The 16,546-nt window shown below is 39.2% G+C and overlaps 1 protein-coding gene across 10 annotated transcripts in view; it reads right to left on the bottom strand.

Annotated features, from left to right (window-relative positions):
* The window catches only part of LOC147370853 (uncharacterized), a 73,927-nt gene that overhangs the window by 56,290 nt on the left and 1,091 nt on the right, over positions 1 to 16,546 (bottom strand). For 2 of the 10 annotated variants that reach the window (XR_015166205.1, XR_015166203.1), the window contains exons 2-4: positions 15,773 to 15,974; positions 14,222 to 14,315; positions 9,886 to 9,996 (exon numbers count right to left, since the gene is read on the bottom strand). The exons of 1 other annotated variant lie outside the window; for it this stretch is intronic. Coding sequence is in view for 1 of the 9 variants with exons in the window: in XM_086407754.1 (XP_086263880.1) it covers positions 14,805 to 15,974 (1,170 nt within the window). In the remaining 8 variants the exon portion in view is untranslated. Of the gene's footprint in view, positions 1 to 9,387; positions 9,997 to 14,221; positions 14,316 to 14,354; positions 15,975 to 16,546 lie in introns of those variants that run through there. 7 more of the 10 variants (XR_015166204.1, XR_015166200.1, XR_015166201.1 and 4 more) reach the window with 7 other exon arrangements.

Here is a 16,546-nt window from a genome sequence, read left to right as displayed (position 1 = left end):
CATAAACTCAATGACGAAATTATGCAGTTTGGTTAATCATGAAGTTAGATTTTCAAAGCCTAAGCATCTCAAAACTAGCTAGAGGGATTCTTCTGTTTCCCAATATGGTATTGCTAATGGTGCTTTGACAAAGGTTTTATACAGTCCAAATGATGTTCTTTATTTAGTAGAGTTGATCACTTATTGTATAAAAGCCTTAACTGAGGCAGTATTTGATGCTCTTTTCAAACTTATTTTGCAAATAAATTCCTTAATTTCTCTTTTCTGGCTTCTAGACTCATTGCAAATCTCAGTCATGTCTCCTATAAAGCTACTCTGATATTTTTTGTAATTTTATCCTCAGTCTAGATGTACTGATTTTTCAGAACTTCTCTCTTTTTAATTCCTTTTGCTAATATTCTGAATATGTTTCTACAGTTTAGTTGATTTTCTCTGCATAAATATTGTCAGATTTTATAATCTGAAATTTCTCTTGATGTTTATTTAGACTTACAATTTCAACGTTTTGACATCAGCACAAAGATGTCCCAATGTAATCTTATCTGAGTATTTCAAACAACTATATCATTTCTACCTCAAAATCTTCACATCTTTTTTCATCTCCTTGATTTCCATTAACTATACAAGCATTACCCTAGATATCTTCAAAAGTTTAAATAAACCCTTGACATTAACATCTGATTTTCTCTCCTGTAAAAACTGATTCAACTATATGAATTCTGCTGCCTAACTACATCATGCATTTATTCATTCCTTCATTAATATTTTCATCCCTTTATTAATCCAGCAAACATTTCTCCTTTATGTCACATTTAACTGAATCTAATTAGCAGTATTCTGAGACAGACTTCTAGCTGATTTTTGTTTCTCCTTGCTGCCACCACTGGAAACCACTGCAACACACAAGGCAAGCGCGCGTGCACACACACACACACACACACAATTAAATACTAAATCACCAATCATAGTTCTACTAATTTCGCTTTCTAGTTAACAAACTTAATGATTTATTGTTACTTTCAAGCTTAAGCCTAGGGTCCATTGGTCTATAACTTCCAGTGCCTCATCAGATCAGATCAGATCAGTCACTCAGTCGTGTCCGACTCTTTGCAACCCCATGAATCACAGCACGCCAGGCCTCCCTGTCCATCACCAACTCCCCGAGTTCACTCAGACTCACGTCCATCAAGTCAGTGATGCCATCCAGCCATCTCATCCTCTGTCGTCCCCTTCTCCTCCTGCCCCCAATCCCTCCCAGCATCAGAGTCTTTTCCAATGAGTCAACTCTTCACATGAGGTGGCCAAAGTACTGGACTTTCAGCTTTAGCATCATTCCTTCCAAAGAAATACCAGGGCTGATCTCCTTTAGAATGGACTGGTTGGATCTCCTTGCAGTCCAAGGGATTCTCAAGAGTCTTCTCCAACACCACAGTTCAAAAGCATCAAGTCTTCGGCGCTCAGCCTTCTTCATAGTCCAACTCTCACATCCATACATGACCACTGGAAAAACCATAGCCTTGACTAGACAAACCTTTGTTGGCAAAGTAATGTCTCTGCTTTTGAATATGCTATCTAGGTTGGTCATAACTTTCCTTCCAAGGATTAAGCGTCTTTTAATTTCATGGCTACAGTCACCATCTGTAGTGATGGTGCCTCATATGTTCTAACAAAACTAGATCATCCACTGTCTCCTAAACACTGTTTATGCATTTGTGGTCATAATAATCCTCTTCCTATTTCATCACCATGACCCATCTGCATCTGTTAAGGCTTAAATCAAATCTCATTCTCCTTAAAGATTACTTTTGGACTAACCTTAACTCAGTGCTCTCTGTTTTCCTAGAAAGCTCAATAAATCTTTATTTTCCTATTTCTCTCTGAATCTCTCATAATTTAGAGTTTTCAAACTGAAACTTGGGGAGCTTAAGGTTTCCTCAGAGGTGTTGCATAAATTGTCTTAAAGGGCCAAGGAGAGGAGTAAATGGGTATAGATTCAAATTTTAAAACTCAAACTTGAATCAAACACACTATATTTTTATTTTATTTTATATATAGTGTATTTCCACCTGGTGAAGAATCCACCTGCAATGCGGGAGACCTGGGTTCGATCCCTGGGGCTGGGAAGATACCTTGGAGAAGGGAACAGCTACCACTCCAGTATTCTGGCCTGGAGAATTCCATGGACTGTATAGTCCATGGGGTGGCAAAAAGTCAGAGATGACTGAGCAACTTTCATTTCACTTCATTTCCACCTGACATGTATTTTAAAAGCAGAGTTTTCTGTTTTCATTTCTTGGAAAGTAAAGACATTTTAAACTAAATTTTATGTACTCATTTGGAATGGATCTATTTCTACCGTAAGTTTGTTAAGAGCAAAGGTTGTTTTGTGCTCATTTTTGCATCTTACTCCCTCCTCTAGCATCAAAGAGAGCCTGGGAGGAAGAGCATAATGGAAGGCTAAGTTAATCTGGCTGTTTTTCAGTGGGTATGTCTGGCTGAAAAAACCTATTTCTGGGTATAATTCATGATCCATCTCAGAGAGCTGAATTGAATCTAAAGATTTTTGTTATCCACAAGGAGGGAGTTCCACATAGCATGGTCTTCAGAGGCACTTTGATTTCAAATGTTGTGTCTACCACTTGCTAGCTTAGTGATCCTGGACAGTTTTACATCATCTCTCTGGGTCTCAATTTCCTCATCTGTAAACAGTCAAAGGTAATAAAAATACCTACTTCACATGGTTGATGTAGAAAATAAGTGAGTTAAAATACATAAAACGCTTGGAGCAGTGTCCTGTCTTGTACACAGCAAGAAGTATATGTTACGATTTCCCTGGTGTCTCAGATGGTAAAGAATCTGCCTGCAATGTGGGAGACCAGGGTTTGATCCCTAGGTCAGGAAGATCCCTGGAGAAGGGAATGGCAACCCATTCTAGTATTCTTGCCTGGAGAATCTCATGGACAGAGGAGCCTGGCAGGCTACAGACCATGGGGTTGCAAAGAGTCGGGCATGAAGTATATGTTAGTTACTTTCATTTTAGTGTATTGTTTACATAAATACTGTATATATTTATATACTATATTTTATATTTATTTATTAGTGTATATTTGCATCATTTGTAAAATTAAATTACTTTATTAGAATTTTCAGGTCAAATAACTGCAATTCTATTTTTTAATATTCTATTCATATTTGATACGTATCAATTAACCAGTTCATAGTAGTAAAGTATGTATATATATATATATATATGTGTGTGTGTGTATCTTAATATTTTTCTCAGTTTTTTGTGTACCTAATCTCTCTAATTCTCATGTGAATAAGAACTGCATTTTTAATTATTTGATCACCATCTTGAGAAGTTAAACCTAGTGCAGATGACTGATAAAGAAAAAACTCAACTTTAAATAAATTCTCCTAAATTTACCAATCTTTTCTAGAAGAAATAGACTGTGGATTTTTGCCAGATAATTCTTCTATGATTATGATGATATGAGAATGTCTTGCACCAGTAATCAGTTCACAAAATAGCACTCTATATGAATGTATCTTCTTTGCATTCTTTGTAGTATTTTAACAAAGCCATCTAAAAATATGCTTCAGCTATTTAATGAGTTTGTGCATGTTTGTTAGATTTGTTTTTCATTGTATTTTATCTTACTGCAGAAAGATAAAATTATAGGACTACTGCTTATTATATAAGTTATTGACGAAGGAATGTCTAAATATGCAGATGATATTAATAATAAGGAACAGTTTTAAGGTAATGAACTTATATTTGCTTAAAACAATCTGTTCAGATCATACATCATTCAGTGTAGTGTAAGTTTTATTTATTTAAATATCCACCAGATTTTCATGTTGATTATAAGTCATGTACATGCTATTTACTTGCTTGGTCTTTTTTCTGTCTTTTAATGTAGGGAGATGGTTTTTAAATAATTATTGTGCAGAACATGTTCCATTACCAGGATCAAGGTGTTCTGCTGCTATAATTGAATAATGAGTCTTTTCCCAATTTGTAGAAAAAAGCACCTAGTGGATATATACATTTTTAAAATTTTATGTCTTCATTTCTAATATATTTGTCTCAGATTATCAACTCTTGTCTTAGATCATCAATACATATGCATGTGCCATATCTTATATGCCACAGCACTGTGTGTTTGGAATTTAAAGGTGCCTTTCCCTGGATATCTGTGTTTCGCAAAGACCACTGTGACCTCAAACTGGCAGTGAATAATTTTGAGAATGACTCATCTGAGTAAGAATTGAAGAAAACAGAATGGAAATTATGGATGCAGAAAACATGAACTTAATATTCCTGACTAGCTAACGCATCTAGTGTAACTAAACTAAGTCATGTATCAAATGCCCTTAAAAAGTTTTCCAACAGGAAACTGATTGACAGTCAAATAGAGTGGATATTAAAGCTTAGAGTCCTAATTTGGATGAAAATGCTCTTCATGACAAAATATTTATAAAAGTTCATTTACCAATGGTAATGACAAAGAGTCCGAAATGACTGAGCGACTAACGCGCGCGCGCCCGCACACATACCCACACACACTGCTGCTGCTGCTGCTGCTGCTGCTAAGTCGCTTCAGTGGTGTCCAACTCTGTGCGACCCCATAGACGGCAGCCCACCAGGCTCCCGCGTCCCTGGGATTCTCCAGGCAAGAATACTGGAGTGGGTTGCCATTTCCTTCTCCAATGCTTGAAAGTGAAAAGTGAAAATGAAGTCGCTCAGTCGTGTCTGACTCCTAGTGACCCCATGGACTGCAGCCCACCAGGCTCCTCCATCCATGGGATTTTCCAGGCAAGAGTACTGGAGTGGGGTGCCATTGCCTTCTCCGATACCCACACACACCCAATGGCAATTCAAATACTGAAGCTAATTTTATTTAAAGTGAAAGTGAAAATAACTCAGTCGTGTCTGATTCTTTGCGACCCCATGGACTATACAGTCCATGGAATTCTTTAGGCTGGAATACTAGAATGGGTAGCCTTTTCTTTCTCCAGGGGATCTTCCCAACTCAGGGATTGAACTCAGATCTCCCGCATGGAGGGCATATGCTTACTAGCTGAGCCATAAGGGAAGCCCAATTTTATTTAAATATTTGCATTTAAAAAAGATCCTCGTTTTGATAGCCATGATGCTCCAGATGGTTAGAAATTTACTTTTCATGGTGGGGACAGGAATCTGTTTCTAAGCCAGAGAATTATGAGGGGCGGGGGGACAAAAGTAAGAATGAGAGTGAGAAAAAAAAAGCAGGAAGGCAGAAGAGGGGAAGGGAAGAAGGAAAGGAAAGAAAGTCAAACTTGAAGAACAGCCTATGAAAAGGGTATAGAATTTGAGTAGAATATGAGTCATTAATATCCTTATTTCACAATGGTGTCAATACAATGATTTTTTTCCCCCCAGGTTTTAAGCAAGTATACTTTATTGCTTGATTTTGGACCATTATTGAAAAGAATATAATGTCATTATTTGCATAACTGAGAAATAGAATATTCTTTCCTCCTTCTGAAAGCCACTGTCCATAATAAAGATATGTACTTTAATAAGTACAGACATAAGATAAGTATTGGGGCTTCCCTGATAGATCAGTTGGTAAAGAATCTGCCTGCAATGCAGGAGACCCCAGTTAGATTCCTGAGTGGGGGAGATCTGATGGACAGGGGGTAGGCAACCCACTCCAGTATTCTTGGGCTTCCTTTGTGACTCAGATAGTAAAGAATCTGCCTGCAACACAGGAGATCTGGGTTCGATCCCTGGGTTGGGAAGATCCCCTGGAGAAGGGAAAGTCTACCCCTGCCAGTATTCTGGCCTGGAGAATTCCATGGACTGTTTAGTCCATGGGGTCGTCAAGAGTTGGATTCGACCAATCGACTTTCACTCTCTTTCACAAGTACAGACATTTATGGAAAGTCACTCACTGTAGGGAATGCCAAGTTCAGGAAATCTATGTCTATATTCATTTGACATTTAAAATAAAAGCTTCTTTTCAAATCTAAAATATCCATTTTTGCTAAAAGTAAGCATTTTAATTTTGTCATTATTAATTTTGCCATTTATTCAATCATGTTTTAAAAAATAATCTGAAGTTAAATTGTTCACCTCTCATAAATAGTTTATGTGTATATTTTCATAGATTTTTACCTAAGCATTTCCAAATATACCTGCCCTTGCTTTCCAAATGACACAACTTCTCTGTGAATAAATGTCTTATCTAAATTTACAAAGTCTCATGGGTAAAAGAAGCCATTGTCTTGGTCAATATTAGTGGAAGCTTGTCTTCCCAGGTGGCGCTAGTGGTAAAGAATCTGCCTGCCAGTGCATGAGATGTAAGAGATGCAGGTTTGATCCCTGGGTGGGGAAGATCCCCTGGAGAAGAAAATGGCAACCTACTCCAGTATTCTTGCCTGGAAAATCCCATGGACAGAGGAGTTTGGCGGGCTACAGCCCATGGGGTCACAAAGAGTCACACAAGACTGAACATCTGAGCACCTGTACAGAAGTGGTTAATTATTAAACTAATTTCCATGTTCAGAGATCTTCCTTTCAACTTTGTCCAAACTCTGTTTACTATCGTACTATGGTGCAGCTGCTGGCTCTGTCTCCTAAGAGGTAATATTGTCCCTTATCTTGGGACAGCAATAGCAACCTTGAGGAGTCTGAAATCTGCCTAAAAGTGATTCCAGATTCCAAAGAAAAGCACCCATTCAGAGCATTGGAAGAACCCAAATCAAGCATCACCCACTTAAAGTTATAATCCTTTACTGAAGGTGAGATTTTCTGACCTAAAATCCTAACAACAACTCAGTTTTTCATTAGTTTTAAATGAGAAACATTATAAAGTGCCACATGTATATTTAAAATGTGCAAACACCATACACAAGTGTATATAAATTCTGTAAAGTGCCAGAAAAGAAGTATGAAACTATTGGGTAAAAATGCAAATTGCTTTAAATTTTGCTACTTGGTATCTAAAATCCAGATACAATTATTAACAGTTGTCTTATATGCAGAGACATGGACTTTTTTCATCTGCTTGACTTCCTTCTATACAATTTCCTTCAATACTTTCTCAGCTTCTTTGGGACTTATTTTATTATAATAGACAAAAACGAGGGCTAAATACAGACATAATGAAATCGTGCCCAGATAAGAACAATATGGCAGAGAAAGCCTCAGATATGGTGCAGTTTGCCAGATGCATCTCTTAAGCCCACAATAAGCAAAATACACTTTCCAATTATTGGAATCCACAGCTTTTCAATTTTCCATATGTAAATATGACATTCTACAAAGTATAGTTGAAATGTAACTTGATAATTTTCTCTCATATCCTTTTGTTAAAAATGTTTTATAACAGGAAATAAATTTAAGGGAGGCAAATACAAATTGTTCTTATTTAAGCACTGATTGAATATTGAGAGACCTGTACATAAAACAAAATTTTAAGTTTAAAAACAAAAAGATGTTTTGTAAGGGAGAATGTTAACATGAGATAATCTGTGGAAGTGTACCCAAATTCATACTTGGGTGACAGAATATTAGCAAAATCTCAATTTATATACAGTAGGCTCCAGAAAATTTCCCATACATTTTCTCTACAATGCAGAGGATATGAAGATATTTATTTTGTAACTGAAATAAGGCAAGGATCCAATCTTAAAAATGTTTGTTCCAGCTTTCATAATTCCAAGCAAGTGTGTTTACATCACATTTGTTTAAATTTATTACCCACCTTCTAAGTCCAGTATTTGATTTAAAAATTAGTGAATGCCAGTGATTCAAGTTTTTAATGAACACCATGCCCACTTCACCCATTTTGATTGCACTAAGAACAGAAAGCTTCTCTGGCCTAGGCTTTTAGCCTTATCCCATGATTAATTACCATGCCCTTGCAACACAATAGCAGTTTGATTTAATTAGCCTTATGGTTTTATAGACAGCTGGAATCAAGACCTTCATTTTTCTGTATGAGATTTTATGCCCTTAGAGAGACAAGATTTTTCCAGATGAAAATTATCTCTGGCCATTACAAAGAAAAGAGAATCTGCAAAATAGTAACATAAATTATATATAAAATATATGTAAAAACACTGAATAATTTAATCTCAAACTATTGAAAGAGTGACTGAGTGAATGATGAAATTGTTGCCTTTCATTAATACAAACAAATTGTAATTTGAGCAAAATAGTTAAACTGGTTGTATTAGATACAACCATCACATATATTTAGGAATGTTTGAGAGAAGAATGGAAATAATTATTTCAATGTGCTTTTGGAGATAGTTATCTATCCACTGAGTACTTTTATTGATGACTCCTTATTGCATTAAGTATGTAGTTTCCAAAACAATCCACAGTTCACTAAGGATTCACCATTTTATTCTAAATTCCACAAGTTATTGTATATGTATGAATGATGACCAAATGAAGATGTAAAAACATAAACTAATGATTATTAATAATATATAGATAATATAAAATAACTACATATACATTCATACACACATATTTATGTGATCCTTATATGTTATGCCATGTATGTAGTCTATAAATGTTATGATCTAAAAACATTACAAAGTGTTTATATCATCATTTGGTAATCATTCAGCCCTAGAGTTGAGGACTTTTTAAAAAAAAATGAGGACAGCAATAGGCCCTATTCCCCTTTAGTTTGTTTATGATTTTAAGTTATTCATCAGTCTTTAACTTTGCCATATACAAAATACATGCATAGAAACTCTAGATTAATAACATTCTAGCTAGCTACTTGGGGACAAGCTAAGGAGTGTCTGGTGTTTCAGTCTAGAGGTCTCAGCAGCAAGGCTCCCAGAATTGAAGATTGTCACCCTGTTTCTCAGTGTGATGCATAAGGATTTGATCAGTACCTGTCTCATGCACACTTTAAATTGAATAAACTAAAAATCTTCCCAAGAGCTCCATTCATGATTTATAATGAATTTTTTAAGTACAGTCTCTCCATTTCACTTGCATAATATCACTAATCTAGGCCACTCTGATTTTTTTTGTTCGTTTGTTTGATCAATTAATGTTCTTTGCTTGGTTTATTGTCTTTAGTGTACCTTTTAGAGAACATTTTCAAGAAATTTTGTACTCTTAGCTAACTTGTACATCAGAATAGAAGCAGTTTTTTTTTTAATGTTTTGTTCTGTAGCTGATCTTTTGTCTTGCTCTAAAATGCATTGTTTTATCCTTTCACTTATTCCTTTCCCCTTGTCAGTTATTTGCATGGATTTAAAAGCATTTCAGCATCTTGCCAAATCTCTTTTTATCTTAGTTTTTCTAAACCTTAATCTATTTTCCTGTGCTAAGTCTGTAATTCTGCCTCCCCAGTCTTTTATTCCTCCTCAACTTATCTTTAATCACAGGCATTTTTTTTCTTGCATAAAACCTGCAATACCCTATGTTACTTTTCATTCCTTATGGTTCTCACAGATTCAGAAGATCAGCATTTATATTAGCATTCTGGGCCACACAGATCCATTTAACCAGCTGGCAGTTCTTCCTACAGGTAGCTCAGCCAAATGAGAGAGAGTATCTGTAGGAAAGTTTGTGTGATGAATAACAGAGCTAATTATATATATTTATATATATTAATCATTTGCAATAATATTATTATTTGCTTCAGGAACAACAACAACAACAAAAACAGAAAAAAATCAAACTAGAATGCAAGTATTTGCTACCATTTTACCTGAACCATCTGAATCGAGCTTCTCTTCTCAGTTGAAGGCACTTGTTTTCAAACCCAGAGAGACAGCTTCAGCATTAACATCTATCTGCCTTAAGTAGGGGGTTTAGAGAGATACTTAAACCAGTAGTCTGAACACACCTTAAATACCTACTGGTCTAATTCTTTGTTTCTTCATTTCTGGGTTTCCCTGGTGGCTCAGATGCTAAAGAGTCTGCCTGCAATGCAGAAGATCTGGGTTTGATCCCTGGGTCAGGAAGAGCCCCTGGAAAAGGAAATGGTTACACACTTCAGTGTTCTTGCCTGGGGAATTCCGTGGACAGAGGAGCCTGGTAGGCTACAGTGCATGGGGTCTCAAAGTGACTGAGTCACTAACACTTTCACTTCCTCCTTTATAATTTTATCAGTTTTGGCATTACCCAGCTGACAAATTTTCAAAGTAGCAACATACATGGTTATCTTTTTCTTTTTTTCTAATACTTTGGTTCTCACCTCATTGTCTCCCTTCTCTCTTTCCTCTGTCAGGAAGCAGATATAAAACCCAGCTTGTTAAAATTAGGACCATATCTCCGGTTGGCTGGGTTTCTTATAAATAACTTTGCTGAAAAAGGTCTGTCTAGTCAAAGCTATGGTTTTTCTAGTAGCCATGTATGGATGTGAGAGTTGGACTATAAAGAAAGCTGAGCACTTTAGAATTGATGCTTTTGAACTGTGGTGTTGGAGAAGACTCTTGAGAGTCCCTTGGACTGCAAGGACATCCAACCAATCCATCCTAAAGGAAATCAGTCCTGAATATTCATTGGAGGGACTGATCTGAAGTTGAAACTCCAACACTTTGGCTCCCTGATGCAAAGAACTGACTCCTTGGAAAATACTCTGATGCTGAGAAAGATTGAAGGCAGGAGGAGAAGGGGATGACAGAGGATGAGATTGTTGGATGGCATCACCTACTCGATGGACATGAGTCTGAGCAAGCTCTGGGAGTTGGTGATGGACAGGAAAGCCTGGCATGCTGCAGTCCATGGGGTTGCAAAGAGTTGGACACGACTCAGTGAATGAACTGAATTCCTGCTCCTGTGTTCTCCAGAGTTCTACAGTAAGATCTGTAGGGAGATCCAGTGATGTGGCAGTGACATTCCAACCTCTGCTGCTGTTCTACGTAAGCACACGTTGCCTCTTCCTCCAACCACCCCAGAGTTCATGTCTAGGCTGCTTACATGGCCCTCTCACATTTCCTTCTTCAGGTCCTCCAGACTTGTGCAGTCACAGAGAGGAAGATTAATTCCAAGTGCTCCTACTTATCCATTGACATAATAAATGTAAATGGCCTTTAGATGGCAAAGAATCTGCCTGAAATGCAAAAGATCCAAGTTCAGTCCCTAGGTCAGGAAGATTCCTTGGAAAAGGAAATGGCAACACACTCCAGTATTCTTGCCTGAGAAGTCATACAGACAGAGGAGCCTGGTGGGCTACAGTTCATTGAGCTGTAGAATCTGACACGATTGAGCAACTAACACTTTCACTTTGAAAGGTTGTTGTTGAATCACGCAAGGACACTGGGATTCTTGGCCCCCGGAGGAGAAGAATTCAATCCGGGGCCAGAGACTAGGCTTGATCACTCAGAGCTTTTGTGTAATAAAGTTTTATTAAAGTATAAAGGAGATAGAGAAAGCTTCTGACATAGGCATCAGAAGGGGGCAGAAAGAGTACCCGCTTGCTAGTGTTAACAATGAAGTTATATACTCTCCAATGAATCCAAAGAATGTCTGGAGGTTGTAAAGACCTCATCAGACCTACTCCCATAATTTACATTTTAAGATGACAGAATTAGCCAGAAGGTTTAATCCAAAGACAATCCTTAATCCAGAGACTGTCCTCAGGCAGGATACATTATTGTTATATAATCCTAAGGAATGTAGAGAAAGAAAAAAAAGTATGTCCTTTCTTCCTCCTTGAGAATTCCAGACCCCTCTCTCCTTGGGGACCCCTAGACTCCTTATCAACCTGCCTAGGAAATGACTCTCTCATTCCCCCCTTTTCTTTTAGGAGAATTATGCTGCCTAGGGAAAAGGGGCATCGTTCTCGTTCCATAACTGCTTCCGAGCTGACAAGGGGCATTGTCCCTAAATTGGTGAGAAACATATTCTCCTAATCCTCATATTAAGGATATCTGATCCAGGGGCCCCAAATAGTAGTTGGAGGAAGCTGCAGCAGTAGCAGGAGTTTGAGCAACCATTTGTAACTTAAAAGCTTTCATGCGGCTAGAAACAAATCCAGTTATACAGTTACAGATACAGGCAACATAGTCATTAAAATAAGTTAAAATCGAAATTAAAAGTCACATTATGTCCATAGTTAAAGTGCAACGTGTTGCACCAGTCCATTTTAGATGGACTGTCATCAGATGAAGAAGAGGTATCGCATGTGATTGTTGTCAACGTTATTCACAGACTTGGAGAAAGTCTTTTCCTTGAAGTGGAGATGTCCACCTCCGGAAGCCTTCCACTGATGAAGAGGGGCGTGCTCCACAGACCCAGCAGTTAGACCGATTGTGGAATGCAGCGTAGGAGTGAGCCCAGGACAGGAAGGCATTGTCTTGAGGCTCAAACGGCAGACTCAGGATTTTTGGAGTCAGCAGAAGTAGACTCACACAGATTATCAGGCCCATCCGCTGCCCTTTGCTTAACTCTAGAGCTCGGGTCAGAGCCACAAGCTCCCCTAACTGAGCACTGGTTTCCTGGGGGAGAGATTTGGCTTCCAAAACCTGTTCGGCAGTCACCACAGCGTAACCTGCTTTACGCTTTCCATCCCAAACAAAAGAACTGCCATCTGTAAATATTTCCATGTCAGAATTGTCTAACGGGGTATCCTTTAGATCCTCCCGAGCTGCATAGTTTAAAGTTAGGAATTGGGAACAATCAAGATCAGGTGTTTCATTTTCCTTCTCAGGAAGGAAAGCAGCAGGATTTAAATTTCCACAAACTTTAAGCTTAGTTACTGGTCCTTCTAACAATGACTGATAGTTAAGAAGCCTACTGTCTGTCATCCAAATATTAACCTTAGAATTTAAGATTCCACTCACATCGTGAGAAGTCAGTACAGTAAGTTTTCATCCATTAATTATTTTTAAAGTTTCAGGTGCTAATAAAACTGCTGCCCCAATTACTCTTAGGCAGTGGGGCCACACACGTGAAATTACATCTAATTCTCTGCTTAGATAAGCAATAGGTTGCTGGTGAGGCCTTCGGGGTTGTGTCAAAACTCTCAATGCCACACCTTTTCTTTCAGTGACAAACAAATTAAATTCTGACCCTGTGGGCAAGCCCAGAGCTGGAGCTTGCAGAAGAGCAGTCTGAAGAACCTTAAAAGCCTTTTGAGTTTCTGGAGACCAAACCAGTTTGTCGGTTTGGGCCTGCTGAGTTTCAGCTATAAGTTTATATAACGGCCAGGCAAGTTCCCCATAACCCACAATCCAAATGTGACAGTAACCTGTGATTCCCAAAAATCCTCTCAGTTGTCTTAAAATCATAGGTAGGGGATGATTTAGTATAGGTTTAATTCTCTCAGGGCCTATGGCTCTAGTCCCTTCTGATATGATTAGGCCCAGATATCTAACCGATTGTTGACAAAGCTGAGCCTTTTCTCTTGATGCCTTGTAACCACAGCCTGCCAGAAAGTTTAAGAAATCTTCTGAAGCTTTCAAACAAGCTTCCTCTGTCTCAGCACAGAGCAAAATATCATCTACATATTGTAACACCACCGCTTCAGAACTATTAAAATTTTGTAGATCCCATGACAAACTTTGTCCAAATAAGTGAGGACTGTCATGAAATCCCTGGGGCAAAACTGTCCAGGTTAACTGAGAAGCTGGCTACGTAGGGTCTTCAAAGGCAAATAGAAATTGACTTTCTTCCGCCAAAGGCACTGAATAGAAGGCATCCTTTAAATCAATTACTGAGAAATATTTGGCCGGTTCAGGAATTTCAGACAATAGAATATAAGGATTAGGCACCAAGGGGTGTAAAGGAACTACAGCCTCATTTATTATTCATAAATCTTGAACTAGTCTCCATTTACCATTCGATTTCTTTATACCCAAAATAGGAGTGTTGCAAGGACTGTTACAAGGAATTAATAGTCCTTGCTCCTTTAAATTTTCGATGGTGGGTTTTAACCCTTCCTTAACTTCAGGTTTCAGTGGATACTGCTTCTTATGTGGAAATACGTGTGGGTCTTTGAGCTTAACAGCTACAGGAATAGCATTTTGTGCTCGACCCACAGATTTTCCATCAGCCCATACTCTAGGATTTAAATTTTGTTCAACTAAAGGGAGAGATAGGAAGGGTTCCATACTCATGAAAACAGAGGCATGGACCTTGCTCAGTATATCCCTTCCCAAAAGGGGTGAGGGAGATTCTGGCATGATCAGAAACGCGTGTGAAAACAGCACAGAATCCCATTTGCAAGATAAAGAATAACTGAAATAATACCTTTTGGCTCATCCAGACAGTCCCATTACGGAAGCAGATCGGGAAGAAAGTGGGTCAGGGGCTTCAGTAAGCACAGAATAAGTTGTCCCAGTATCTAAAAGGAAATCAATGGATTGGCCCCTTACAATTATTAATACCCGGGGTTCCTCAGGTGTAATTAGGACTGGAGCTTGTGTGGGGACCCCCGGGCACCTTCAGTCCTGATTGTCTTGAGAGTCCGACCCTGGAGACCTACGCCTCTGGGGGCAGTCTCTCTTCCAGTGTGGTCCTTTGCAGATGGACATGGAGCCGGGTGGGGGCGGCTTAGATGCCTGAGGGCAATCACGCTTGAGGTGCCCCTCCTTTCCACAGTAATAGCAAGCCTATCCCTTTTCACTTGGGCCCCTCTGGGCATTTTTCTCAGGCTGTTTAAGAACGTTTTTCATAGCCATGGCGAAGGCTTCCGCCTTTTCCTTAGCCTTTCTTTCTTTTCCTCATATTCCCTACCATAATAGACTGTCTGAGCCAGTTGTAACAGAGTATCTAAAGACTGATTTGGTCCATACGCCCGTTTTAATAGCTTACAGCGGATATCTGGAGCCGACTAAGTGAGAAATCTATCCTTTAAGATCACTTTTCCCTCTTCACTTTTGGGATCAATCTCAGTGAATCTGTGAAGGGCTTCTCTCAGTCTATCTAGGAATTTACCAGGAGCTTCCTTCTCCTCCTGTTCTATGTCTGCCAATTTGCCATAGTTTAAAGGCTTAGAATGCGCCTGCCTAAGTCCTTCAAAAATATATCTAACAAAATAACTCTGATCCAATCTTCCTTTAGCTGTGTTGTAGTCCCAGTCTGGTTCTACAGTTGGGACCGCCTGATTCCCAGTGGAGAGGGCCGCTGTCTCGTTCTCCCTCTTCCCTACTGATTCATTACCAAGCCATTCATCTCCATAAGCAACCACTTTTCCCAAAACTCGAGTCTTTGACTCGGGAGTTGGTGCTTGTCCCAAGATATACATCACATCCTTCCAAGTGAGGTCATAAAGCAGATTAACACCTTTAAAAGCTCTAATATATTTTTCTGGGTCCTCTAAATAGTCTCCCAGATCCTCCTTGATTCTTTGCATTTCTTGATAAGAGAAAGGCTTATTAACTCTCACAGACTGATTATTTCTCCTGGTGGGTGTTTCATAAAGAGGCAACAGCTTGTGTGGCTGTTCCTCAGTCTCTCTGGCTGCTCTGTGCATATGATCCCAGGGATAGATTGGAGAAACCTGTTTTTCCTCTTCTATTTGTCTCCTGTCCTCCATCTCATCTCTTACTTCGATGGTCTGAGTTTCTACTGAAACCAGAGTAGTCTGAGGTCGTACTGAGACAGGAGTTGTTTGGACCTCCATGTGGGCAGTTTGAATCTCAGTTTGGATTTCCAGGTATGGGGGCAAAATAAGAGGACAGGAGGGAGCTGAAGGTTTCACACCCAAATCTATACCCTTAGGACATAAGTCTGGCATATTTCGCAGAGGGAAAAAGGGCAACACATATGCTACTTCTACCCATTTCCCTTGTTCCTTACAGAACCGGTTTAATTGTAGAACAGTATTGTACTTAAGAGACCCTCCAACTGGCCACCGTTCGCCGTCCTCCAATGGATACCACGGCCATGCAGTATCACATAGGAAGACCAGGTGTGTCTTCTTTAAGCCCTGGGGATCAAATCTATCCCAGTTTTTCAGGATAAAGTTCAAAGGAGTGAGGCTGGAATTGTTAGCTCCCATCTGTAAGAGAGAAAAAAAGTGACCAAGGCCATTTTTTCTACCGGAGGCGTCCCTCCCTGCTCTAGGTGGGGATGTAGACAGACGTTACACCAAAAGCTTTTCCTTCCTGGTCGGACTTAGTCTGTCCCTTACCGACACAGGCGCAGTCCACATCCCTCTGGGTTCTACCACCGAGATGGGGTGGGGATGTACCAGGGGTAGACTTGATAGCATCCCTACTTGACATCCAGCTCTTCACCTTTAACCTTGCTTGCCTCTGATGTCACCCATGGTGAATCAGAGTAACCTTCCAGAATGCCTCCCAAGCTAAGACCATTTGTCACCTGAGTGCCTGTGCACGACCCTGAGTATTTCCTGACTACTATAAGACCAACACGAACATAAAACTGAGATGTTCTTTCCAAGCATCACCACACCAGTATAATAGCCTCCTCTGATCCACTAACAGCCAGCGTTACCAAAGAAAAAAACCCATTGCAGTCCCTATCTGAGTAACCTTTAACCTCAGAGATGTTCTGGTAGCTAGAGCTCCATCTAGCTTCCGAACTTTCGATTCCTAGCGAGGCTAGGCG

This window comes from Bos grunniens, chromosome 6, assembly GCF_055505025.1.
Source record: "Bos grunniens cultivar Pamir isolate PY7600 chromosome 6, Bosgru_T2T1.0, whole genome shotgun sequence".
Taxonomy (NCBI): domain Eukaryota; kingdom Metazoa; phylum Chordata; class Mammalia; order Artiodactyla; family Bovidae; genus Bos; species Bos grunniens.
This window is presented reverse-complemented; position numbering and strand designations above follow the sequence as displayed.